At 44.0% G+C, this 25,522-nt stretch overlaps 3 protein-coding genes across 9 annotated transcripts in view; 2 read left to right on the top strand and 1 right to left on the bottom strand.

Moving 5' to 3' along the window:
- srpk2 (SRSF protein kinase 2) overlaps positions 1-2,805 on the top strand; it is a 68,873-nt gene extending 66,068 nt beyond the window's left edge. For all 6 annotated transcript variants that reach the window (XM_076733520.1, XM_076733517.1, XM_076733516.1 and 3 more), the window contains one exon: positions 865-2,805. In XM_076733520.1, the coding sequence (XP_076589635.1) occupies positions 865-1,049 (185 nt within the window). In that variant the 3' untranslated portion in view covers positions 1,050-2,805. The remainder of the gene's footprint in view (positions 1-864) is intronic.
- A 1,255-nt stretch (positions 2,806-4,060) lies between these two features.
- On the bottom strand, positions 4,061-8,758 carry adck2 (aarF domain containing kinase 2). Of its 2 annotated transcripts, XM_076733522.1 has the most exons (9): positions 7,758-8,758; positions 7,482-7,628; positions 7,194-7,322; positions 6,868-6,963; positions 6,423-6,701; positions 5,651-5,779; positions 4,808-4,861; positions 4,188-4,327; positions 4,077-4,155 (listed from the first exon to the last, which is right to left on the bottom strand). In XM_076733522.1, coding segments are annotated over exons 1-9 (1,842 nt in total). In that variant the 5' UTR covers positions 8,625-8,758; the 3' UTR covers positions 4,077-4,154. The 2 variants fall into 2 exon arrangements, with proteins under 2 accessions (XP_076589636.1, XP_076589637.1); XM_076733521.1 differs by having other exon boundaries at positions 4,061-4,327.
- A 3,530-nt stretch (positions 8,759-12,288) lies between these two features.
- Positions 12,289-25,522, top strand: part of LOC143322423 (DENN domain-containing protein 2A) — a 33,485-nt gene continuing 20,251 nt past the window's right edge. The window contains exon 1 of the mRNA XM_076733601.1: positions 12,289-12,710. The gene's annotated coding sequence lies outside the window, so the exon portion shown is untranslated. The remainder of the gene's footprint in view (positions 12,711-25,522) is intronic.

Here is a 25,522-nt window from a genome sequence, read left to right as displayed (position 1 = left end):
CGGAGCAAAGAATTTGTGGTATCTCCCACCCCTACTGTGGACCATCTGCACACTACACCGTGAGCAGTTTTCATTGGAACTACGTTCTACTAAAGAAATAGTCCCTGTGAACACAGCTCACTGTGTGCTCCGTGGATTGCGTCTGAAAAACAGGGATGACGTTTCTGGAAAAAGATGTTGCTGAATTTATTTAATAGATTTTGTTCGACTCTGCTGCTCAGGAGTGGAGGCAGAAGTACCAGGGATGGATATCGTAAGCAAATAGAAAAACAAAGACTATCTGCATGGCTAGATATCACTAAACTTAAATGATAAAAATGGTGTTATTCTATATTTTTCAACAAATCCCATGAAAAACAACAATGCATTGATATGTCTCTCAGTACTTTCTAACTTCCCTACCCGGCAGCCCTGAGCCCATTAAATCCTACCGATGATCTAAATTTTTAAAAATGGTTATTTCCTAAAACAGATGGCCATTATGGAGTAAATAGTTGATTTGTTGAGGACTGTTTTCAGCCATTTATTAATACACATGGTGGCTTGGTATTTATGCGGAATGTCTCATAATAAACCACAGCGCCCACGTTCATTATAATGAAAGAAAATGTCTGGCGGTCTGGCTCACTGAAGTGTTTTTGATGACAGCAGTGAAGCTCCATAGCACGAAGGAATTAGCTACACAGTCAATATGGCATTTGTTGAAAATGAAAAGAAGCTGAATATCACCAGGCTGATCCTTGAAGCAAGAAAATCTGTTGTCATTTGGGTGAACGAATGAACTCTTTAAACTTTGCCGCTGTCTTTTCTCCCCACGTTTCCTCCTGTGCCGTCACTGAGCCTGCTCCCTGTCGCCCCCTGCAGGTGAGCTGCGGCACATCACCAAGCTGAAGCCGTGGTCCCTGTTTGACGTGCTGGTGGAGAAGTACGGCTGGGCACACGAAGACGCCGGCCACTTCACCCACTTCCTTCTGCCCATGCTGGAGATGGTGCCTGAGAAGAGGGCCTCGGCCGGCGAATGCCTCAACCACCCCTGGATCAACTCGTAGCCACAATCTCTGATCAGACGCCCTCCTCCCCTCGTCCCCCTACAGTTAGCCCAAACATCTCCCCCTGTGGCAACACGTGGAACGACAGCATGGAGAGAAGCTGGAGACAAACTGAGTTGGAGTAGAAAGACTTTTTCTTTCCTGCCCGAGCCCACACATCCATTACATGCTTATCTGAGTAGGCTTTAGTCCCACACGAGCACCTCACCTTTTCCCAAATGGAATGTAAAGACAAGGTTATGGAGATAACATGACATAGTAGCTGTGTCTTCCAAAACAAGAAGAATCAGATAGTTTGAAGATGGATGCTGCTCACGCCGTAAATGGGAAAAGTCACACTCTGCCTGAAAGAGATGCGCTTTCTTCTTCTCTTCTGCCGTCAAGATGTCAGTCGGTCTCTTCCATCCAATCGCCTCCTGGTTCTCAGTTTGAACTTGTTCGGATCCAGTCGTGGGCCGCTGACAGCTGCTGATCTCCTCGATGACGTGAAAGAAAAGTCAACAGGAAGCCCCATCGCAGTGCCGACGGCCCAGAGCTCCATCTGCCATGACCTTTACATCGCCAGGGCCTCAAAGATGTGTGTTTGTTTTCATGGGTGGGAATGAGCTCATGTGCCTGTGCTCAAGATCCCTCTGCACAGACCCCCCCTCTTCTCTTTCCAGCCCGGTTGCCCCACCTTCCCTCCCTTCACCCCCTCCATGGAAGAAACACCCACATCAGACTAAACGTTTACACCCCGATTTCTTCCACCAACCCAATCCCAAAAAGCCCGTCTTACCTTTTTTTGCGAGACAAACAGGTAAGACTGGCCCCCAGATGAGCTGCATGCTCCTACCGGGGGCCACCTCAGAGAACTGGAGGGCAGCCAGTCCTCCAGGGGCCACACTGACAGTTGCCACTCTGACAGAGACAGAAAAAAGTGCGGGATGAGCAAAAAAAAACAAAAATACAATCAATTTAAGACGGAGGAGGACTGCTTGGTCTTTAAAGACTATTTTTAAGATGCATGGAGGGACTGATGGATCAGCATGAGTGGGTATGACAAACGGACGATGGCTGCGTTATTTTATTTGTGCGTTTCTCTGGTTTCTTTCCTGTTTCATCACCTCTCTCGGACATTCTGTTAGAAAGAATTACGTTAGGATATTTTGGTGCCCCTCTGAGGAAAAGAACTACATTACAACCCCTTCCTCTCCAGCTTTTGACATTCCTAAATCTTGGTCCATCATTCCTGACTTGAATTCCCAAGAACGATTCTGTTGAGTCCTGCTGCGGCACGTTTACCTGATCTGATTGGTACTATTCCCTTTTTTTTTTTTTTTTCCCCCTATAGAGGAACCTTTTGATCCCTGAGCTTCTCCAGAAAGGGGATGGTCACGTGGAGGTTGCACTTGTCTTTGTAGATGTCCTTCAGGGATTTGAAATCTTTGTACATAGAACTGAGATGTTGCAACGCAGATGAGCGACCGTGGACAAAGTTTCAACACACAAGCATCATTCCAAAAAGTTGTTGGCATATCTTGACTTCCTCTGATACAGCTGAGGGGGGCGGGTAGCCATAGCTCCAGCCCTGGAGGAATGTTCAGACTGAACTGTGCCACCTGGTGGCTGAACGAGAGTACTGCATTGCCACACACTGCTGCTGCTCTCAGTGCCAACGCTCCAAGACGTTCCACTATATCTCTCCACTTAATCTCTATTTCTCTGTCACACACACACACACACACACACACACGCACACACACACACACACACACACACACAGAAAAAACTCGCATCATCACAATTAGTCCAGTTGCCTATTTTTCGCAATAAATGAAAAAAGATGAGTATAAGTAAATGGTGAGATATTTTTAAAAACTATTTAATTCATTAAAAAAAAAGAGGAAAAAAAAAAAGAAACAACTTTTCTCTGGTTGTTGTGACCGTGACAGAATCTCGTCTTATAATGAGGTGATTGTGTTTGTCTATTAGAGATGTTTTTATTTCTTTTGTCATTATTAATTATTAATTATTATTATTGAAAGGTTTTTTTTTTACACAGTTGTCACCTCTCCCCTCCCTCCTTACTTGAACAGTGCTGCTCTGTCTGGGCTCTTGATGGTGATTAAAAAAGAAAAAAAAAAAATCAACAGTTTTGCAATAAAGGGTATGTGATGAGTTTTTTTGCACCAAAACCTCCTGCTCTCACTCTTTCAGCCATGCTGACTGTTCTTCCTGATGACATTGACAGAATCGCGTCTCTTGTCTGTGTTTTTCATCGACAGATTTAATAAAATTGTAAATTAATGGATCCCGTGCCCCTGATGTAGTGAGTTGTCTGCTTTGAAGCTGCGTCAGTCACCCTCACTAAAAGGGTCAGAAGACTTACGACTGGTCAGGAGAGGCAACAAAGGAAGAAAGGTCAATTAGCGTAGATTCCCTTTTTATTGATATGTATAATTCATACAAGTATTCCCACTATTATAATGGAAAGTTAAAAGACATGGGTCAGCTTCACGTTGTCAACATAGTCTATAAGAACAAATGTTACAGTACATTGTGATTCACACCAAAGCAGATCTGTCCATTAGACAACATTATCTAAGATGCAATAAAAGATGGAGTGATAAAAGACATCCTGAGATCAATATTAGTCATTAGAAAGTAAAAAATTTGCTTTAAAGTATCAACAAGGGATTTTCTCTTCTATCTTAAATCACTACAAATGGTCTCTGATGCCATCTGTGTGTGTCTGCCGACGTGTCTGACTCCATCAGCGTTCAATAAACAAGTGGTGCCTCATGTAAACACATGTGCTCTTGCTCATTAGACCCGCTTAGAGGTGCCTCGAAGTGGATTTCGGTGGGAGGAATTTTTGCACTAAAACCAGACAGTAGATGATACAATCCAAGAGTAACAGTGATGAAAGTGGACTGTGAAACTAAATGAGGTATTTATGGCTTCAGCACTGCTAAAATGTCATGATGGGACAGTGGAATCTTGCATTAAGTAAGCTTGAAGATCACCCATCACATGTGCTGTATCTGTGGATGTACTGTATATAGAGCTTCATAGCTGTGTGTGCATTGCGTGTGTGTGTGTGTGTGTGTGTGTGTGTGTGTGTGTGTGTGTGTGTGTGTGTGTGTGTGTGTGTGTCAGAGCTGTGAGGCACAGTTCTTTAGCAGCAGGGGTTTGGCCAAATCCAGGATGTCCAAGTTTGGATCGAGTGACCTGCCCAGGCCCTCCAGCACCATGATGGCAAACACAACGGAGGCGAAATTACTCTCCAGCTTCACCTAGAAAAAACCATCAGTAACAACGTCAGTAAGTCGTGGCATCGTGGCGCTCCTTTGGTCTGTTGGTGGTTCAAACTGTCAAGTTTAGTACAAAACTGGGCTTTAAAAAGCAGTTTTGATACTTAAATAGCTAAACAATCTGCTTTTAGCATCAGTTATCACATCATGATTGTTTCAGTGGCTTTTGTCGTCTTTTAATAAGCTTTTATTCTTCTAACCAGGAGGCTTCATACTGGTCCACTGTTTCATTTATACAACACATTCAAAGACCTTTAAGTGTAGCTTTTTAAATGATTCCATAACTTCTCTGGTCACATGCAATGTTTAATCCTGTTTTTTCTTTTTTATTTGAAAGGTATTAATCAATGACCTCTGCAAAGCAGCAGCTTCATGAGCTAGACCTCCGAAACAGCAACAGCAAAACTTAAGCTACCAAGAGCCTTGTTCAAATGAGTGAATGAACATAACCTGATATTCTACCTTGTGTTTGATGAGGAGACCAAAGACTCTGGAGAGCAGGTCACCCACTTGGATCTATAAACACAATAAAAAACCCAGTCAACAAAGCACACCAGACTGTTATTTCTTAAAGTAACTCATCACTCTGACCAGCCAATAACGTACTTTGAACAGTCAGATATCTTCTGCTGGTGCAGTGTTATTTACCAAAATGCCTATTTTCAGTTTAGTTTATTTGTAAGGGACAAATGCTGAGAAAAACTGACAGTTGCAGTTGCACAGGAAGCGTCTCATGTACTATATACGTGTTTATAACCAAAGCTAATATCAAACACCAGTCCCTTGATGGGCCTTGACAGTTCAAGCAATCAGAAAAATGTTGGGATTTTGACTCAAGGAGAAACTGTCAGCGTTACACTGGTGGTTTGGCTAATTTTCCTCTTTGAACCAAACTTCCTTTATAAACCACTTATAAGTTAACTCACTAGAGACCAGACTTTACAAAGCAGCGTAAACCAAAGAGAGGAGAGCACTGCACTGAGGCAAATTTGTTTAATTTCCAAATATGTTTTCATTCTACACAGGGACAATGAAAACAAGACATCAAGCAAACAGAGCTTATTAAATTATAATAGAGCACTGAAGAAGCCCACAATACAAGCCAGAACCAGAAGAAAATGGATATCAAAGCATGCTGTATTATTGCAATAATCACAGAACGACAGCAAAATTCAATTTCTGTTCTAATGTCCTCTGCAGCTGAACATAGCCACATAATAACCATGACCACCACGGCAGCCATCATCACACAGACCTGCGTCAGCAACACTATTCAGACATGATAAGAAGGCACAAATCAAGTACCTTTCCCAGAGAGACGGGGTTGCTGAGGGCATGGTCCACCAGCTGGGCCATCTCCTTCTTAAACTGCGGCACGTCTTTGCACTCATTGGCCCGAGCGTGATGAAGGATCAGCTCTGCCACTCGGTCACCCTGAGGACAGAAAATCAAAACCACAGCGACAGTTAGTCCAAGTGGGAGGTTTTCTCTCACCTACAGATTGCATTCCTTTCATTTTCGCTATTTTTTTCTATCTAAGAAGCACTTTTAAAGAGTTTGAGGATGAGTGGAATCATTGCTAATTTCTAAATGTGCAAAACAAGTTTTAAAACATGTTCTGCTACATTCCTATAAAATGACAAATGTCTAAATATTCATCTTTCCTGATTTCCACACAGATTTAGCCCTGAATTTCCTGATCTGGAAAAGACCTACGCATAAAAAGGTTTCATCATATTCAGAAGGTAAAAGGCCACGGAACACTTTTCATCAAAATCACTTACAGACACACTAACGGTAAATTGCATTTCACTCAGTGGGTTTGGTGCAAGTTAGCCTACAACTCAACAGATCCAGCGTTAAGGAACACAACAAAGTGTTCATACGTCGAAGCAATCTCAACCATTCAAAAATAAATCACTCTTCCATAAACCCCTCAGTGAAACTAGCACTGAACGTTTGGATGCTAATTAAGGCACTGCTTGAATCCCAGTCTGCACACAATGTGCAGTCCTTTTCATCCACTTGACTCTCCTACTGCCTCAGTTCAGCATGCATGTAGGCTTTCCTTCATTACCCGATGCAGCACCACAGCCGTGAAGACCGCCTTCAAGTTGGCAAGATCGTGGTCGCTGAGCTGGGCTACGATGCCAGCATCCAGCAGCACCAGCTGGAGAGGACACGGGTCTGGCCTGACGCTGACCACCACCGTGTCCCACAAGTCAGTGAGGGTGGTCTTACCATGGGCCTCCCCTGAGATACCAGTACTGTCAGTGTCGCCAGGAAGAGGCCCACAACTCTGGACCAGAATGTTCCCGGGGTGGAGATCCCCGTGCACAAAGTTGTCCAAAAAAACCTGAAATACATGACAGAAATATGAAGATGAAGATAAATATAATGTGACATAATCACATCTTCCTTAATGCACACGGAGCGCACATAAACAAGAGCAGAGACGGACAGAGACATTCACAAACATGGAATGAAATACGTCCAGATCTCCAGCAGGTGACGTAACTCACCATCTTCAGCATGGTGTCTAGTCCCATCCTGGCTATTCTCTGCTTCACCTTCAGAGGAACGTCGGCGCTCAGGAAGTTGGATATGGGCTGACTCTCCTGAACAAAGAGGACGAATTCAAACTGAACAATGATGGCCCTGTTCACAAGGATATAAATTCAAACCGAATAACTCCATATAGCCTCAAAATCACAGACACTGTGTCAAATAGGTTGAGTTTTATAAAGACAGTCATTCATTTGTTACAGAAACGTGTGTTTGGAGCTCAATCTACCGCTCAATCATTCAATCAGTGCTTTCCACACAGTTTAAATCCTTCTGTACTCACTTCAAACGTCTCCACTAAAATTGTACTGGTGACGAATGGTCGTAACGGAGTTGGGAACTTGACATAATCCACGTCGCGGAAATTATTCCGGAAACGCTCAATGTTCTTGGCCTCAAAACGGAGATCAATCTGGAAAAAAAAAAAAAAGCTAAGTCATAAAACTGAAATGATCTTTTCATCTTATACTCTGGCCTCTATACAAGACATTGTCGGTCTAACAAATAAGGTGACCACTTAGTCAAACAACTTCTGAAATGATTTTAAGTGTGAGAGTCTGAGTGTTCCCACCTGTTTGGTCATGAGCTTCTCAAACTCCTCCACGATCTCACATAGACTGAGCCACTTGAATCCGGGCAGGTAGTGCAGGAGCCAACTGCCTGCTTTCATCAGCAGCAGGTCCATTTCCACCTGCCTCCTGATGCCTGGATGGATCACCTGTAATACACCAGAAACCATTAAACATCTGCTAACAGGCTAAAAAACTGATGGAAGCGTGATACAGTATTTTTCAGTCTACGTGATGAACCATCTTGCAACATGAAGAAACTATTCTTTCACACTCACCTTGATAGCCACAGGTATCAGATGCCCCGTCTCTGCACTGCTCTTTGGGTCATTCCTCTCCTCATAGCCTTCCTCCTCCCTCCTCCCCTTCCACAGCTGCCACAGGGAGCTGACCACTCCTCCCAGACCAGGGATCTCCCAAGCTTCCAACAAGTCTTCTTTCTCCATCTCCTCCACCAGCGACTGGAAGGCTGGGTCCTCCACCTGGTCCGCGTTCGCCCAGCCTCTGTACACCTGGGCCACGCATCCCGAACCCACCGGCTCTTTGCTCTCAAACTTCAATACCCTGCTCCAGCCCTCCCCGAAAGCCCTCCGGAGACACAGCTTGGTGTGGGCCCAGGAGTGGGGGCGTACCTTGACGTGGAGCCTGGAGAAGCGTTCGCAGAACTCCTGAGGGAAGATGTCTCGCCTGGTGCTGGCCCACTGACCCAGCTTGATGTAAGTGGGCCCAGATGTTTCAGTTACCCACAGAAGAGCATCCAGCCAGCAGGACGCCCAGCGAGAGGACATCATAGCCAAGGGGGAGAGGAGGAGCAGGGGGCCAAATTTGAGGAGCAGCACCAATGCACGAAGGGTGAGGCGGAGGAAAAACACAATTTTGTGCACTTGGACTTTTGCTAGAGACTTTCTCGCAGCGGTTCGGGGTGGGAGAATTGCTTCCTGGCATTTGGCTGCACAGGATGACGCATTCACTGCACCCAAACATAGCAATGTAACCTTGGGTATCTGGGTTAAAATCTGGCGTCTTTTAACAAAATATGTCCGGGAGTTCTGGATGAGTCTGGTTCTGGTATAGGAGCCGGCTCTCTGGACAGTGTACCTCAGGCTGAGGAGGACTGCTCTTGCTCCAAAGGCCAACATGGTCATCCTGCCAAACGGCTGCTAGCTCAGCCACATGTACTATGTATCTGTACTAAACACCCTTCCAAAAAAGACATAAATAAAGAATGTTTCCAAACTCGGAATAATCTGTGGCATTCACGTAAACATCCACAAATTTATGGCGGAGATTGCAGGAAAACTAAACTGTACTGATGCTACATGAAACTAGCTACAAGAATATGCACCTTCTTTATCACAAATTCAAGGCGTTACTGTAGTTTCATCTCAACAGGAGGACACAGATTGATTCTTCTATCTCTCGACAAATGAAATATCCCATGGTTCAACGGGCGTTACGGTTACATGCCAAAAATATCATCCAGTTCCATTGTAAACAGACCCGCTATGGAAACATTAGCGAAGACGGACGGTTTACATCCGGGTATGACGTATCGCCGATCATGTCACGTGGCTTTTCCTTAAAGGCACGCGGCCATGTGAAAAATAATACGGGGAAAAACTTTTGAAAGCTGGTTGTAAAATAATACAGTACGGGTTTGCATGTTCGTCTTTGCGTTTCTAGCTTATACGTAGAGGTGTTTATTACTCTTGTTTCGGTGTTGCTGTACAAAAATTAAATAGAGAAATAGTTAAATCAAAAATGTTAACCGGTTTTCTCAACTTAACTGGATGAGAAGACCAACTGCCGGAGCTCGTGGCATTTGGATTCATGATGGATTCACGGTATGTCATACCTTAACTACAACTAAAACTAAAAAACATGCTTTATAAAGTGTACCTTTTTCCAAATAAATGGCAAGACGTCAACTGCCCTACAGATGGCGACATATTACACATTATCCTGAATGCTCGTTCCGTTTATCTTCCTCTTTTCTTCCTTTCTTCTCCTACTAGAAGGAAGCGAGGAACTAAAGGGAGGAAAGAAGGATGTATGATGCATGAGCATGATAAGTGAGGTAGCTGTTCGCTTATAGACCTTTTCCATAGCAGGCATTTAGACTTATAATAGGAAGAAAATCACAGGTGGAGCTGCTAACGTCAACTCTGTTCCACTAAGTGTCTGAGAAGCCTTTGAGTGAGCCAGCATGTAGAACACCATGACCCAGGACATGAGTCCTCTAAATGGAATACAGCCTTCATTAACGTTATTAAAATCTGTTCCCGACAAAGGTCTTTTCATGTAAAAAATCCTGCTTCATTACAATTAAAATGTACCTGCCACAGAAGTTTTTTTTTGTATTTCGATTTGGAGGAGCAGACCTCTGCAGCTAAAAGCAACCAAACATTTCTTATTATATCATTTGTCAAAACAGAAGAGGATCATTTAAAAAAAAGTTAATTAACTCAACTAATTTTCTGTCTGTTTCAGATCTAACAGGTGCAACAAAACTGAGACAACTAAGACGTGGGGAATAAGGACAAACAGTACATCGCCTGTAAGGTTGCAGGACCTTTCATGTAAGTTGTAAAGAGTTTGCAATAAAGGCTCTGGGCATTAACGGACGTGGCATTGAAAATACTTCCTGATAGGATACTCTGCGTTTTCCTCCAAAGTTCCTGACTTAAGAGCTGCTGCATTTATTATTATGCAACATTGGTATGGCTGGCAAATTCTGTTTCTGGGTCATAAAGGAAAGGAGTAGGCAGGGAACAAAACACACCCTGGGTTTGATTTCATTGTCATTTCCTCTGCTTCATCCAGAGGTCCCGCAAACAGCCTGCTCTGCACCATCAAGGACTGAGAACTTGTCCCAGCCATTTTCCCAGTCACGGTGTGAGTCCCCTGGACAGTGGGCTCAGTGCGCTCCCAGGATCCCAGCTGTAGGCCTGATAGAGGACCCGGCAACACAATAAGGTGGGATAAACGCCAAACAGATGTTACTAGCCCCCACCTCCCACCCTGTTCCCCCCACAGCTATTGATGGACAAGCCAGGCTTTTTGGATCTCTCTTGCATTTCAAAGGCGAGGTCAGAGTTTGGGCTCAGAGGTCAGCAGGATAGTTGCTCTGCTGAGGTGATGCTGTTTTATGAAGGCTGCTCGGTGACATGACTGCAGGAATGCAGCTGAGGCTTCTGTACATGCATTTGTATAGAAATACTGCGAGTACTGAAGTACATCTGAAGGGTGAAATGCAATTGTGTATCTAAGTACAGTACATTTACACAATTACTGCTCTTACTTGCAATTCTGAGGTACTTGTACAGTAGTTGAGTATTTCAAGTTGATGCTATACTTACTTTACCGATTCGGATTTTACATGCAAAACATATGTCCAGCTTTTAGAATATGATGCATTGTTATAGATAAAAATATCAGTGTATAAAGTAGTTAACAAAGCTACTCTACAACATTTAAATCCTGCTTACATGTCACAATCCAGATAATTCTATAATAATATAACTCTAAATTTCTGCATAATAAGTACTTTGTGTTCTTTTATCTGATGATACTAAAGTACATTTACTGACGTCAAAATTTGAATGTGTAGGACTTACTTACTGTGGAGCGTTTTCACAAATCTGTTATTGTTACTCTCGCTGACGTTAGTTAACCACAGGTATCTCCGCACATATTGGACGTGCGAATTATACAACATTTAACTCCATAGTTCCCAAAACTCCACTTGAAGTTCCTGTTTAAAGCTAAAATAGAAGCGAAATAAAGAGTTTTCCACAGCGGCATCAAGTTTCATGAACAAACTCATAATCCAACATTATTTTCTGAGAACAAACACTTTTTGTAAAGTTTAGAAGAAGCAAGTGACAAAGTCAAATAGGAGATTTTTGCTTAATTAAACAATATTTAAGTAGCTGCTGATTAATACTCTGTTGATCGACTCATGGATTAATGGACTAATCACTCCGTCTCTGTATCCATCTTTGCATCAAATGGGAAATAATTGCAGCATTTTCAGTATGAAGATTGAAGGCTTTGAAAACTGTTCCTCCATAAAAGCCCTTTATAATAATGGACTTGCCAAAGAGAGCCTGTGGAGTTGAACAGGTTAATAATTAATCACACTGGTCATCAGTATGCCAGCCTTGTTTCCTGCTCTCTCACTCTTCTTTTCCACTCTTTCCACAGGACCCTTGAGTGACTCTGCAGCCCTGGGCCTGAGTGTGAGCTGGACTCCCCAGTTTGTATTCTCTCACTGAGCGGAGGTCAGCTGTAATCAACACAAACACTGCCAAACCATTTTCTGTCTGAGGACACTTATTCTCACCGCACACAGCATTCAGCACATACTATTTGTGCTTCGAAGCTGCTTGTAGCTGTTGTTGTTGTTGCTGCTGTTGACTGGCACATGTGAACCTGTAAACAAAATCTTGCAGAGATAAAATAGATGAACATGTTGTCCACTCATTTAGACAGAAGAGTGGCCCTTGGGCTTCTTTAATTTGCTCCCAGAGGAGGCTTTTATTTATGTATTCAGTTGTGCTCAGCTTTGCCCCTTCCTGCTCCATTCCTCTTTTTTTTTTTTTTTTTTTTTGAGCAGGACACTTGGTTTCCCCAGCAACTAGGGCTCCAATCGCCCAGCCAGCTGCAGATTAGTTCAGCGGTGGGGGGTTTAGGTGGGTGGGAGGGGATGTGGAGGGGGGGTGATGATGGAAAATGGAGAGGGAGGAGAGAGAGAGAAGGAGGGAGGGGGGTGGCATGAGGGAAGGAGGGGTGGGAAAAGTTTGAGATGGGGAGAGAGAAAGAGAAGGAGCCAGCCTCATTGAGAGATAGGAGCCCGAGTGAGTGAGTGTGTTTGAGGGCTGAGAGAGGAGAAAGGAGCTGTAAACATTTTACCCTGGAGGCTGGACGGGAGGAGGGATCTCCCTGACTCTGTGCCTCTTTCAAACTTTTCGTGCGCTTGGAACTGCACTGTGTGTCTTTCTCTGTGTGTGTATATGTGGAAGGTACAGGCAGGGGCTATGCAAAGTGAGAGAAGTCGGAGGCAGGGGTAGGGGTGTACGAGCCGTGGAAGAGAGAGAGAGGGGGAAGAAGGCAAAGTTCTCTGAAGGGAAGGAACCATGCAAGTGGATGCTGTCTTCTGCGGGGTCAGGTTACGCAAAATGAGAAACTACTCCAAGAGCACTTCATCAGGGCTCACCCAGCTCAGAGAGGTAATGTGAAGAGTTAATGAGTGTGTGTGTGTGTGTGTGTGTGTGTGTATGACAGTGTGTGTGTTTGCATGTTTTTTTCTTTTACTTTTTAAAACAATCCTCTCAAAAACAAAGCTGATTGAGCACATTGTGATTGAGTTGATGGAACTTTTAATCATTAAGAGCGATGAATCGACTGACCTTAAGTGATCTGTTTAGTCTGAAAGTCATTTATATCGCTGAAGGATCCATCTTCATGCCTGTGCATTCACGCAGCCTTCCCATATATTCTCTGCAGTTTAAATGTGCTGTACATGGTTGCGTGTGACCTGGAAAGCTCCAGCATGCATGTGTGCGTCCATGCACAGAACATGCGTATGTGCTTGTTAAAAGCAGTATGGATGGTAAATGTTAGGATGTGGTTTTGTCTGTGTTTATTTGAGCTGTGTTTCTCTCTGGACTGCCGTGGCTCCAGTTAAAGTTTTGCCTGAGTGTTGCTCAAGTAGCCAGTCTCAAACTGTCTGCACCAAGTCCATTACTGCTGCCCACAAGAGGCTCGTCTGAAGCTCTCTGAAGTGTCTGAGCACACGTGAGCACGCACATGCACATCCACTCAATGGCTGTCAGCTCTCATCTGCTTATTAAATGAAAACAAAGTGTAGATAGATGGTTCGGTGACCGTTTGGATAACAGTCAGAGTGCGTACTCAAACCATCACATTCCAAACCGGCTTGCTGAGGGGGAGAGAGAGAGAAAAGAGGAGAGGATGAGTGAGATGAGCATTCTTCACTGTGAACAAAGGCACCTCTTCATGCCGAGTCCCGGTGCCTCTGTGGTTGTGAGGAGGCAGGGAGGGGTGGAGACCTCCCTTAGGAGGACAGAGGAGTTCAGGTGGCTCCAAAAAGCCATCTTTTCAAGGTTTAAGAATAACAAATTGTTTGTAAATTCCTGGCAAAGCATTACTGAAACTGTGCAGTTGGGTCTGAGAGTTTTTGCATTGTGCCTGTGGTGATACACAGGTACAATGAGCGGATGAATAGGATGTAAAATGTTGATAAACTGGACAATTAGCATGAGCAGCCACAGCCACAGCAGCTAAATATACACAGAAAATTTTTCAACAGTACTTTTTCAACAGATGCGTGAATGAAACAGGAGTAGCCACTTAATAACAAAGACACCACAAAAATATAACAAGCTGAATCTGGTGAATTACTGTTTAAATGTGGCTTACTGTTAGAAGTCAGTGTGCTCCAGGAGAAATAAAAAGGATAGTGATTCAAATCTTTACATAATCCAAACACCATGTGGAGTTTTCACTGTAAACACACACAATTTTGTTTATTTTTCTCTGCAGAATGCCCCATTAAGACCTAACAAACATCTTACCTCATAAAACATTCGTAGCTTTTTTTTTTTTTAATCTTTGGGAATATTGTGCAACCAGTTTCTTTTTCCCATAAGTGCTGTATTGTTGATTTACTGTTGAATTGCAGGAAACAGAGACAGCATTTACCTGACCCATTCCTTAATATACATGGCTAGTTTTTCAGGTAAACACCTGTTTTATTTACCAATGGGCATGTTAATGTACAGGCCTGACTAGCAACTGATGTGATGTTTTCCAGCTTAGCTAGAAGTGTCGACTTCATTCCTGCACTCTACAGCCAGAGGAAATGTGCAATATGTCGTGCATTTGGTGGTGGCATGCATATACAACGTAGAACTTGTGATACAAACAATATAGAGACCTTTTCATCAAAATATCGCTCTACAGTGCCGCTAGTGGTCAAAAACTGCACAGGGCACCTTTAAGTTTGATGCACATCCATGCATCTCTGTGTTGTGACAAACCAAATCACTGCATGGGAGATAGCACATACTTTGTTGCATGTCATACCACAGAGCAGCAAAAATGTCTGCCGCGTCCTTTAAGCACTGACCCTGACAAGATGGTTATCAATCAGCCAACATTATCCATCTCAGAAGCTTCCTCAGGCCTTTTAGTTCAGCCTACTAGGCAATCATTAAACCCAAGAGTAGGATCCACTGGACGTGCAGCACTGGAACATTTGATCAAATATCCTTGATTGTAACAGCAGCTGAACTGTTCTTTGATTTGGGACAACTTTCTTTACCGCCTCTTAAATATTGGCATCAATGAACAGCTTCAGCAGGTCACTAGGAGTTTTACTGACCACATATCAACATTCCTCTGCTCTCCTGTTTCTGTCCATTCTGAGGTTGTATTTACTCAACTGGGTAAGGTTGAGAGTTTATTGAATTGAGACTGGCTGACTCTGGGGTCCTGTGAAGAGAAGGTTTATGGAGTTGGAGATAAAGAGACAGGGACTGTCTGTCTGCTAGTCAGCAAGGTTGTAATAAGTGGGCCGCAATCTTGTAAAGGGGCTCTGCTATGGAGCCATTGTGTGTGCTTGTGTGTGTGTCTGTTACCAGTGTTGCTATCACACACACAGTGGTCTGTCAGATTGGGTCAGTTGTTTACATTCGAGTCAGGGGCAGAGGCTAACTGTCTGCATGACTGCTGTGCAAAACAATGTGCGCTGTGGTGGAAAAGAGGGTTTTTGTGACCTTGTATTCATCACTCAGAATATTCAAACTGTCAATGGCTCAGTCTTCCTCTCTGAGTGATTCACTTCAAACTACTTCTCATTTTCTCTAATTGCATATTTTCCTGTTTCTTTTCTTTCTTTCACACCAAAATAGTGGCACACTCATATCCATGGCATTCCCGCTCCGTCTTTTCACTGTCTGAGTCATGATTTTTTGCACACACACACTCACATAAACACACCGTGACATATCAACACATGCAGCACGTGAGGTCTTAGATCTACCCGGCAGAGGTTGAAGGATTTTTTTTTAGTAGTATGCATGCTTTGTAAGGGAAAAAAAGACAGACAGAAAACTGAAACGCCAGATGTTTAGTGTCGTGACAAGGCTGCCATCTCTCACAACTGAGTCAGCTTGTTACTTTTTTCTTGGACGCATGCTGAAGTGGAGAAACTGGTCTTGATGATTGGTATGAGTCACTTGAGTGCAAATTCATCCAGGAAAACAGTGTTTAGCTTCACGTTGACGGTATGGGCTCAGTTTACAAGAAAGTTAACTATTAGATGCCTGTTTTGCATACAGACACGTTTTAGATTCACTCTCTGTGAACATGTACAGCAGGAGTGTGGCTGTGTATTTGTGTTTATGGGCACATTTATGAATATGTGCATGTAGCTTCCATGTGTTCATATACAGAAGTCTTTATACATGTTTCTGTTGTCATGTAAAAACACGCTAACCTTGGTGATTTGACATGGCTCAACTTCGGTTGATTGCATTTTCCTCAGTGGGTTGATAATGAATTATATGTGTATTTTTGCCTGGAGAGTGTGTGTGTGTGTGTGTGTGTGTGTGTGTGTGTGTGTGTGTGTGTGTTGGCGGATGCAGCCCGTGACATCTGTCTTCTCTATTCTGTTCTGCTCAGAGAAGTGACAGCGGGCCTTTAGGAGGTTACAGCCTGCCCGCCCCTCCTCTTACAGGAACTGGCTTTTGACAGGCACTCTGCAGGGCGGCCTGCAACTTAAGGACCCCACCGGGCCAATCTCCTGCTGTCGCCGAGCTGCTGTTGTTGCCACGGTGACACGCTCTCTGAAAGAATGTGTCCTGTGGTGATGGTGAAAGAATCCCCCTTGTTTCAAAGATATGGTTGGGGGGGGGGGGGGGTATTGTCTGTGATGTTGGTAGATGGCCATGGGTTTAGTCACGATCAAAAACAACCCCCTCCACATACACAGATGCATGGATAATGCATACCATTTTAGACACCCATAACCTTGTCAGAGCCAAACCAACACACAAACATACATGCATGGATAATGCATACCATCACACTGGATACTGGAGGCACTTATCCAGTTGGCAGCTGGCTGACGTTTTTTCATTAGATGCACCCGTAACCCCGACACACATATATATGCACACACTCTTTCTCTCACAGCCTGTCGCTTGCAAGCTGTTGCTCTGTCTGGCAGTTTCTCTCTGCTAAGTGTCTTGTGATCGGACCATGGCTTGAGAGAAAATAGTTGCTGCGACTCTAATTGGGACATTCAACAGGACATGGCAGGCTGAATCCCTGTCCTGCTGCGTTGTTTACACAGACTGCAGAATGTAATGCTCGAGCAGAGTTCGGTCTGGAAAGACGGGCAAGGACAGAGGCAGCAACAGTTTGGTGGCAGGGGGTTAGATGTGGGCTGGGAGAATCATCACAACAAACCAGCGCTGATGACATGCAGATGAAGAGCACGCAAAAGCCCAGTGCTTCCAGCTTTTTTTGGCTTTGCGGCTCGTGCCCGCTGGCAGCATGTAGCGGTGGCATAGGCCGAACACACACACTCCAGAACACACACACAAGCACATGCGGGAAAACAGGCACAGACAGACTCAAGCACAAACATGGAAATATAGACCAGAACACGCACAGACACATGATACAAACACATGCCCACACATACTGAACATCCACTGACATACTGTACTTGCACGTGAACATGCATTTACCATTTGCTTAACATCCCCAGCTTGGAAAAAGAACTTGTTTGAGAGGAAGGCTGCCGTCTGGGTTGGAATGTGTCCATCTGGGTTCAAAGTGTGACTCTAATGTGGCTGTACAGCTCACTGATTTAGGCACGGGTTGCCATGTTATAATGGGCATTCCAAGCAAAATGGAAAAGTTACTGCATGCTGTATTATTCTGGTTATGTGCAGTGTGTGCCTGTAAGAGAAAATACCTTCAAATCATTTAGGGAGTTCCAGTCTGCTTCTTCTATTCTGTTCTCCGCTCGTCTTCTCTTCTTCTTCTTCTTTCTGTTGCAGCCATGGCTGAGAATGAGAGGAATTTTGTTTACCTATCAATTTAGGGATAGACTCTATAATGAGAATTAAAACAATGTCTGGAGGTTCATCCAAGTGTAATAACTTAATGAGCAGATACTCCAGACACACGGCAGACACAGAGGAGCTTTGATCATACCAAATCATATCTAAACACTGGCTTGTTAAGTTCTAGACCTGGGAAAGTAGTAGTTATCTCTTTGTCTGTCTCCAGCGTAATGATGGTTACAATAATCTCATCCTTTATCATACTTCTATATAGTGTCAAGTTGTTTCTGCTGAGCCTACTGTCAATTTTTTTGTTCTGTATAGATGTCTAGTTTGGATAGGAGTAAACTCAGTTACATTTAAAAACTAAATGCGTAAATCATTTGTCTCCTTGTTATATTGCTCATTATTCCTCATTATTTCTAATTTAGAAATTTGGTACTAATTGAAAAAAGATCTCTAGATTAAATTTACAATAACTGTTAGTTGTTGGTTAAAATGTTGAACACCACATGAATGTACAACAACAGCAACAGACATTAAATAGAGTTATAGTTTAAGGATACAGAAAAACAAACAAATGAGAAGCAGCTGCACACATGACCTGCTCACTCATCGGTCCTCAAGCATGCTGCAGTTGCCCTGAGTTAGTATTTGCTAACTGCCTAAAATTCAAACCTCAAAGCATATTTGCCATGCGTTGAGTACAATTTGTCCTGAGGTTCCAGAGGAGATGACACTGGAAACGCACACCCTTAGATCAGTTTAGTTTGGCTTGCTTCAGCACTGCTAAACACCCCTCTTCATTTCACTCAGTTTTTTGTCCGCTGGCGGTCTTGGCCCAGGCTCACAGTTGTCGGTCACGGGGTGTGTGGAGGTCAGCAACGTCGGCTCTGACTCTGACTCTGGAGTTTACAGTCCGGAAGAGCACTTTCCCAAGCTCTCGCCTTGCCCGGCTCCCTTGGGGATTGGCGGGTGAATTATAAAAATCTGCTTCTGCGCAGGCATGCAGGGGGAGCAGGGATGGGACTTGGGAGCTCTGGTGGGAATTCTCAAGCGGAACCCTTAAAATGTGAAAGGGGAAAAACAGGAAGGAGAAGGAGAAGGAGAGGATTTTGGCGTTGGAGCTCAGCGCAGAGACTGTGGCTTGGAGGAGAAATTTGATCTGGAGCCCAGAGAATAATGTTAGTGTGCAGCAGAGGCCAGGTTATTGTTGACAGGATCTGTAGGTCCACTCAATACTGCGCATTCACTGTGGCTGAGCCTGTTACAGACAGGAAAGGTTTTATCATTAGGCTTCCCACATTGTGTGTCAGCACAATGTAATATCAGATAGCTGTAAATACTGCTCAGTGCAGGGAGTCTTTTTTTCCCTGGGAATGATTGTGTACTCAATGACAAATCCTCGTGAGTCTGTAAAATCCAGGCCCTTTGGGTGTTTTTAGGAGCAGACAGGCATTATCTGAGGTGTAAGACATGCCATGTCTGTCTCCTCCTCTTTAAAGGCATGGTGAAGGAGAGTAGAGCTGTGGTTGTAGATGACAGAAGCAGTGTATGTCTATCACCTGGCGTATTACCTGTGGCTGTTTATAAATTACCTCATCCACTGAAATTTATCACTGCCTGCCAAACAGCAAGGCTCCGTGCCAGGAAGAGCTCCGTGGATTCTTTTGTTTGGCGAGATTTCCTGTCAATGGCCTTACTTACCCTGTCAGTGATGATTTATGCTTGCTGCAACCACAGTGCTCCAACCACAGGTGCATCTACACCAAGGTCTTGTTTCACATTGCCGGGTGAGCCCATGATGTGCGCTACTTTGTCTTTGGAAGGGAGGGAACTGAATGCAGAAGTATTTAAAGGAATAGCACAGATGAATAGATGGAAATTTATCTTTTACTTTAAGTCAAACCATGCTAGTAGCTCAGTGAGGTCATTAGCCACAGCAGTGCTATGAGGTAAATGGTTATGTCGGCATGCCAGTATGCTCACATTGAAAATGCAAATGCTAATGGTACAGAAGCCATGTTGTGTATATGTTCACTGTCTTAGTAGGATGCTAGCAGTTTCTAATTAGCATTAATGTGCAAGACGCAAAAAGGGAAGCAAATGGCACGATTCACCAAAGCAATCAGAATGCAGCATTCAGGAACAAAAAAAATCAAAACAAAATTTGGTGCTAATCCATCAAGTAGATGTTCTCACACATGAACTCTGACAACATCTGGAGAATCAGGTCCAGACGTTCAGTGTTGCCCTTTCACACATTAAGTACAGAATAGGAGATTGTTCATGTCAGACCCGTTCTCATCTACTAGAAATGCTCTGTTTGGTTTAGACGAGGGGTGGCATCTGCATGGGTAGAGTGTACAGGAGGAGGAGGAGGACCCATCTGTAATAATGGCTGTTTTTGCATTAATATCAATACTACACATACTTGGACATATTCACAATATCAGCAAAGTGTGGAAAGCAATATACAGGCAAGCAGAAAATAGACAGCTATATTTTGTGTAACATCACCAATGCTATCAACATGCCCGCTGATGACACGATGACCTGCTCTATTCACACCTGGGGGAGCTGACAGGATAAAGTCCATTTAATATCCCAGCCAACTGATTCAATCATTTGTGTTCACACATACAGCTCCTCTGGGTAATGTCTGGATCACTGAAGTCAATAGAATATGTCCTCAAGGAAAGATGAAAATTTGTAGAAATTTTCAGAGCAATCCAGTTGTCGAGATATTTTAGTCGGGACCAAAGTGGTGTATAGACCCAGCGACCCCATCGCACAGCCTGCCAGTTATTGTGCAAAGTTGTGGTGACTGTCAGATTGTCTGTTTTGGAAAGTTACAACAATTGTCTCCCCCCCAACGATTTCACAGTTGAAAATGTGGTTTCAGATGCTGTTAGACAATCCAACAAGAGCATTCGAGGCATACTGAGGCCTTTGCCATCACAGAATCTTACGATGTTGGCCGTAGCTGGAGTAGTGTTTCAGCTGCAAATGTACCAAATGTGGATTTTGGGATTTGACAGAGGCAGTGTTAGATGGGGTTGTGTAGGCCAAAGTGAAAGCTGTTTGAAAGTGGGCCCTGGGATGAGTTGGCATGGCCGTTGGTCTGTGGAGCCAGCAAAGTAATTGGGAGCAGACTAGAGATGAGTCAGGAGCTCTGCTGATGGGAGCTTTCTATCTGTGGAGAGGAGGGGCTGACATGTCTGTGGGAGGGAGGTGGAGGACAGATGCTCCGACTCTGCAAGGAGTAACATGACACCCTCTCCCAGATGGGGGGATAGAGAGAGATTTGTTTGCTCTGCCTCCAAGACAGATTCATCCACCCCCTCCACTTCTTTTTCTCTTCTCATTGGGATGATTGTCTTTTTCTCAGGTTGAGATGCTTCCCTTCTTCTTGGGCTGTGAAGGCACCTTTGTCTTTGTTGGTGATATGTAAAAACCACGGTTGAGATGGAAAAATTCATCTATAATCCAGTTTTCCACCAGGTCGGTCCAGGTTAAAAAAAAAACAAAAAACTCCAATGCACTTTAAAGTTTCAACAAATCTTTTTCAGTTATCTGCTGAATTTTCACTTTTTATCAGACCAGCAGTGTCAAAGTCTCCAAATGTCTATTCCTAGAAGGGCTTATCACGTTAAAGACTTCAGTGCATCATTAGCCTGTAAGCTGCACCATTTGCAGTCAGTGGAATGTGGAATGGAAGCCACAAACTCCAGAAGGAAAATCAGACCTTCCCCATTAAAAGCCTGTGGTTTAACTGTTACAGGATGGTCATTTGTAAACTCTGACAGGTGGAGCGAGTGAGAAGGACTTTTAGAAGGATTTTGCTGAGTTTGTGTGGAGCTTTCCTTCCGCTTGCTGCCATTTTGACCTTGTGGTAGTCGGAGCTGTCCCATTTATCAACACTGAACTTGAGTTCTCACTGTACGGGGTGAATTCTGCAATTCTGCAAAAGTCTGATGACTTCATTTGAGGAGACACAGGAGGCCGGTCTCACTCCCACTTCCTGCAAGACACATAACACTTCCTGTTTGTGAAACACAAACACAAACAAGAAAATAACTATTCATTTCATGCATAAGATGCCTCCTAAATAGTGTCACATTTTGTCCCTTGGTTGTGCCTGTGTACCATAATTACATCCATCGTGGCTTCTCTGTGGTCCCAATTATAATTAAGGTTTGTTTATACATTTTCTGAGGTAATATTTTGGCCCATTCTTCAAGCTCTCAGGGGGATAGACTGTAGACACCCAAGCCGTCAGGAGTCTCAGTTATAAACGTCAACCACAATAACAAGAAATGTGGCGTTAGAAATACAACAATGGAGACTTGTGTTATATTTAGAGTGGATTGATAAGCAACAAACATGCAGAGAGAAATTAATTGTTTGTGGTATCCCCTGTCAGTTCCTGTCTGGTTCTGCGGCTAACCCAGTTTCAATACTGTCTCACGTCCATCCTCTCGTAACAATGGAGGGAGCAGGGGGAGAAGTGGAGGGGCAAGAGGACACAGCACAGCAGGGCAGGAGGTCTGTCAATAGGTTTGGACAGGACACTGGGCAGCAGGATGGCTTGCACATGCACCGTGCGTGCGTGTGCTTGTCTCTTGCCTCTAAAGGCCAAATGCTGATAGGCATCTTTACCACTGTGCATCATATGACACATCTCTGTGGTCTGTGGTTGGATACAGACCGGAAAGATAATGAAAGCCAGTTAAGTGAAAAGTAATCTGTGTGATAGAACGAGAAAACAGCGATGAAGATGAGAGAGAGGTAAACATGACACGCAGCAACGGATTCGATGACTGTGCGACTTCGAGGCTTGTAACGCGCTGTCATTCGCATGTATGTGCAGATACACACATAGATACAGGCACATAGTCATAGAGTTGGCCTGTTTGGCTCATGTCCAAGGCCATGCTATGAAATCAGTTTGGGAAAGCGGCAGGGGCCCTGAACAGGACACAGAGACAGAAACAGAGAGCGAAAAAGAGAGAGGGAGACTGCCGAGCCCAGATAAAATTCCTTTGTTTATTTGCCCGACCCTCTCCTTCCCTCCCCCTCTCCATACATCCCTTCCTTTGCCATCAGTCCTTCCTTTTCTACTTCTCCAGGAACCAAGCAAACCCCTGTCAAAGCCTACCAGGTCAAGGCAGCGTGTCAGTCATTGTGAAATCCCCATATGGCTCAAACCAAGCAGTTCATGTCAGATCTGGCAACCCTGCAGTGCTTGAGACAAATTGGCCGTTCATGAATAATCTGTGCTCCAGATCTGCAGAAGGTAAGACGTGGTACAGTTCACTACGAGAGACAACGAGAGGCTGAGGATTAAAACCCAGTCCCTCTTCGTCTTTCCCTCCTATCCTTCGCTCCCTCCTCCATCATAGTTTTGTCCCGGCAGTGGGAATGAAAGAGAGAGAGAGGCTGAAAGGGAGAAATAAAAGAGTGAAGGACGGGGAGGAAAAAAGCAGCCAAGTTTGCCAGAAAGAGCTGGCTAAATGTGCAGTGGTGCGTTAAATTGATTGCAGGCAAGGCTTTGGCACACGCTGCAGTGAGCCACATCTTGAAGGGGATAGGGTCCTCAACTCAGCGTGGGTGCACAAAGAAAAAGAAGAAAATAAATCATCATTTTTTCTTTGCAGCATATAATTCCCATTTTGAGCTATCGTGTTCTCTCCTTGTCCCAGTTTTACGTCAAACCTCACTCACGAGGATGGCAAGTGGTTTACGGGCTGCCTCATTTTGCTTATTTTGTTTGACTCTGTGTCCTGATAACTGTGAAATGCAGCGTGGGCTGTGAGCGACTTTGCCCTTTTTAGGTATTTTGAAATGACAGAGAAGAAGAGAACAGTTTTGGGAAGAACAAGCAAGGGATGGTGATGTCATGGTGTTGGCTGTTTCTGCAGGGCTGGACAGAGGGATAGAGGGACGGAGGGATAGAGGGGAGGATGAAATCTTTATGAGAAGCAGCTGTTGGGGAGAGGCAGGCAGGCTGGCCTCCAGAGCACTGAAGCTGCAGCCAGGCCACAGCTTGCTGACAACAACTCAGAGCCTGATTAAGCTAGCTACGAAACACTGACAGCACCACCTGCATGCAGTGTGATAAAGCTAATTCAACTCCAACAGCAAAACGCAGCCAGGTTATCTCTGAGTTAACACTTTGAGATAATATTTGGGGCTTAACAAGCACAAAGAGCTCAACAGCAAGGATACAAACCGAGAAGGCTGACTTACAATGAGTCAGTGTTTTCTACACTTTCATTGCCTTGTCCTGTGAAGAGTGTTCAAGAGAGAGATTTAACATTTTACAATAGGATTCACACAAGTCCTGATGACAGAGCTGGTCTAACCCAACTCCTAAGGGACAGAATGAGGAACAGCTCATCGAAAAGTTGGTGTGTGCAAGTGTTTGAGTTTGTCATCAAGTTGTCATTGAGTGAGTCTCGGCTGATTCTTTGATCCACTGCTGTGAATGCAGCACACAGCAGTTCAGGATGAGAAAAACCAGTTACTCCAAGAGTCGTTAATGAGATGAATGTGTGGGCTGCTGACTAATCTGTGTGCTGGCTAACGTACTGTACACAAAAGTGCCACGTCTTTGTGAATCAGGGATTCATTCACGCTAAGACAAGACCAAGGTCACATTTGTTTATACACGGTGCCAGATTGGAGTTTGGAGTCATGTGGGGACCCTTGGTCTGTGAGCCAATGGGAACAGAGTATAGGATCTGACAGTTATGCTAATCATAATCATCCAAATGGAATGGCTATCTAGACCGAAATAAGTGATTCCAAATATTTCAACTTATCTCAATCTTTTCTATTCTATCTCAGCAATTTTCTGTTTTTTTTATATTCTATCAAGCTTTTCTGTTTTTGCTGTCTGTTTTCTGTCACTTTTGATGGGTACAAATGAGTTCAACACTATACCTGCTCTCCAGGAGAGACTGTCTGAACATGTGTGGCATTATTTAAAATATTCTTCATTCGGATCCCCATTGTGGTCGCTGGTCTACCTTGGTCTGTTCAAAACAACAACAATGAAGACACAACAATCAGAGCCACAAAGTGTCAACAAAAGCACCATACAAGCCAACATGTGAACCAACTTTACACATGAAACTGCAAACAGTAGCAACCGACAGTGGAAACAAAAACAAAACGGTCACACATCCACTGCGCCAAACAATAAACAAACACCAACAAAAAGCTTCCAAAAACAGCAACAACAAAACAACATCTAGGTGCCTCAGTGACTTTTAACGAGGATCTGTTTTTAATCTGTCCAATGTTGGCTGGGAGCATATTCCAGGGACTAGAACCTCTATGAAGAACAGGTCTCATCATGCAGTTGATTCATGGACTGGATGACCAGTACTCACTTGATGCTCATAAGCCCAGCAAGCACAGCATGGGCTAAAGTGTCCAAAAATACAGATCTTAGACTTCCTTAAATCGCCACTGCACAAACCATTTTGATACAGGTATTGTATGGTCTCTATAGTGCAACCCTCAAGTCAGACTCTGCAAAGTTTGGCCCACTTGTGGTAAAAATACCAAAGCTGTCTCTGGACAGCATCATACTTGCTCACACACATAAACTCCCCTTGATTCCCACTGTCCATTTTCCACTCTACTGTACATTTTTAGAATAGGTGGGTCTAGTAGATAACGGAGATCCTATTTATTACAGTAAGCCAACGCCATGCTTCAGCCCTTAAGCCCAAACAAACAACAACATCTCTCTCTCAGTAGAATAAGTGCATGTTTAGAAGAATCCGTCCATGGCCAGATAGCCAGTGTCCATCCGCTGATGGAAATCTCCTGCGGGGTTTGTTATGTAACTGATGCTTGGCTCTGATGCCCTGCCTCTGACCCCGACTGCTGCTATCTCCGTCTAGTAAAGGCTTCAAGGCGTTAAG

Source organism: Chaetodon auriga, chromosome 6 (genome assembly GCF_051107435.1).
Source record: "Chaetodon auriga isolate fChaAug3 chromosome 6, fChaAug3.hap1, whole genome shotgun sequence".
Taxonomy (NCBI): domain Eukaryota; kingdom Metazoa; phylum Chordata; class Actinopteri; order Chaetodontiformes; family Chaetodontidae; genus Chaetodon; species Chaetodon auriga.
Note: the sequence above shows the minus strand (reverse complement) of the source record. Positions and strands in the feature narration are given on the sequence as shown.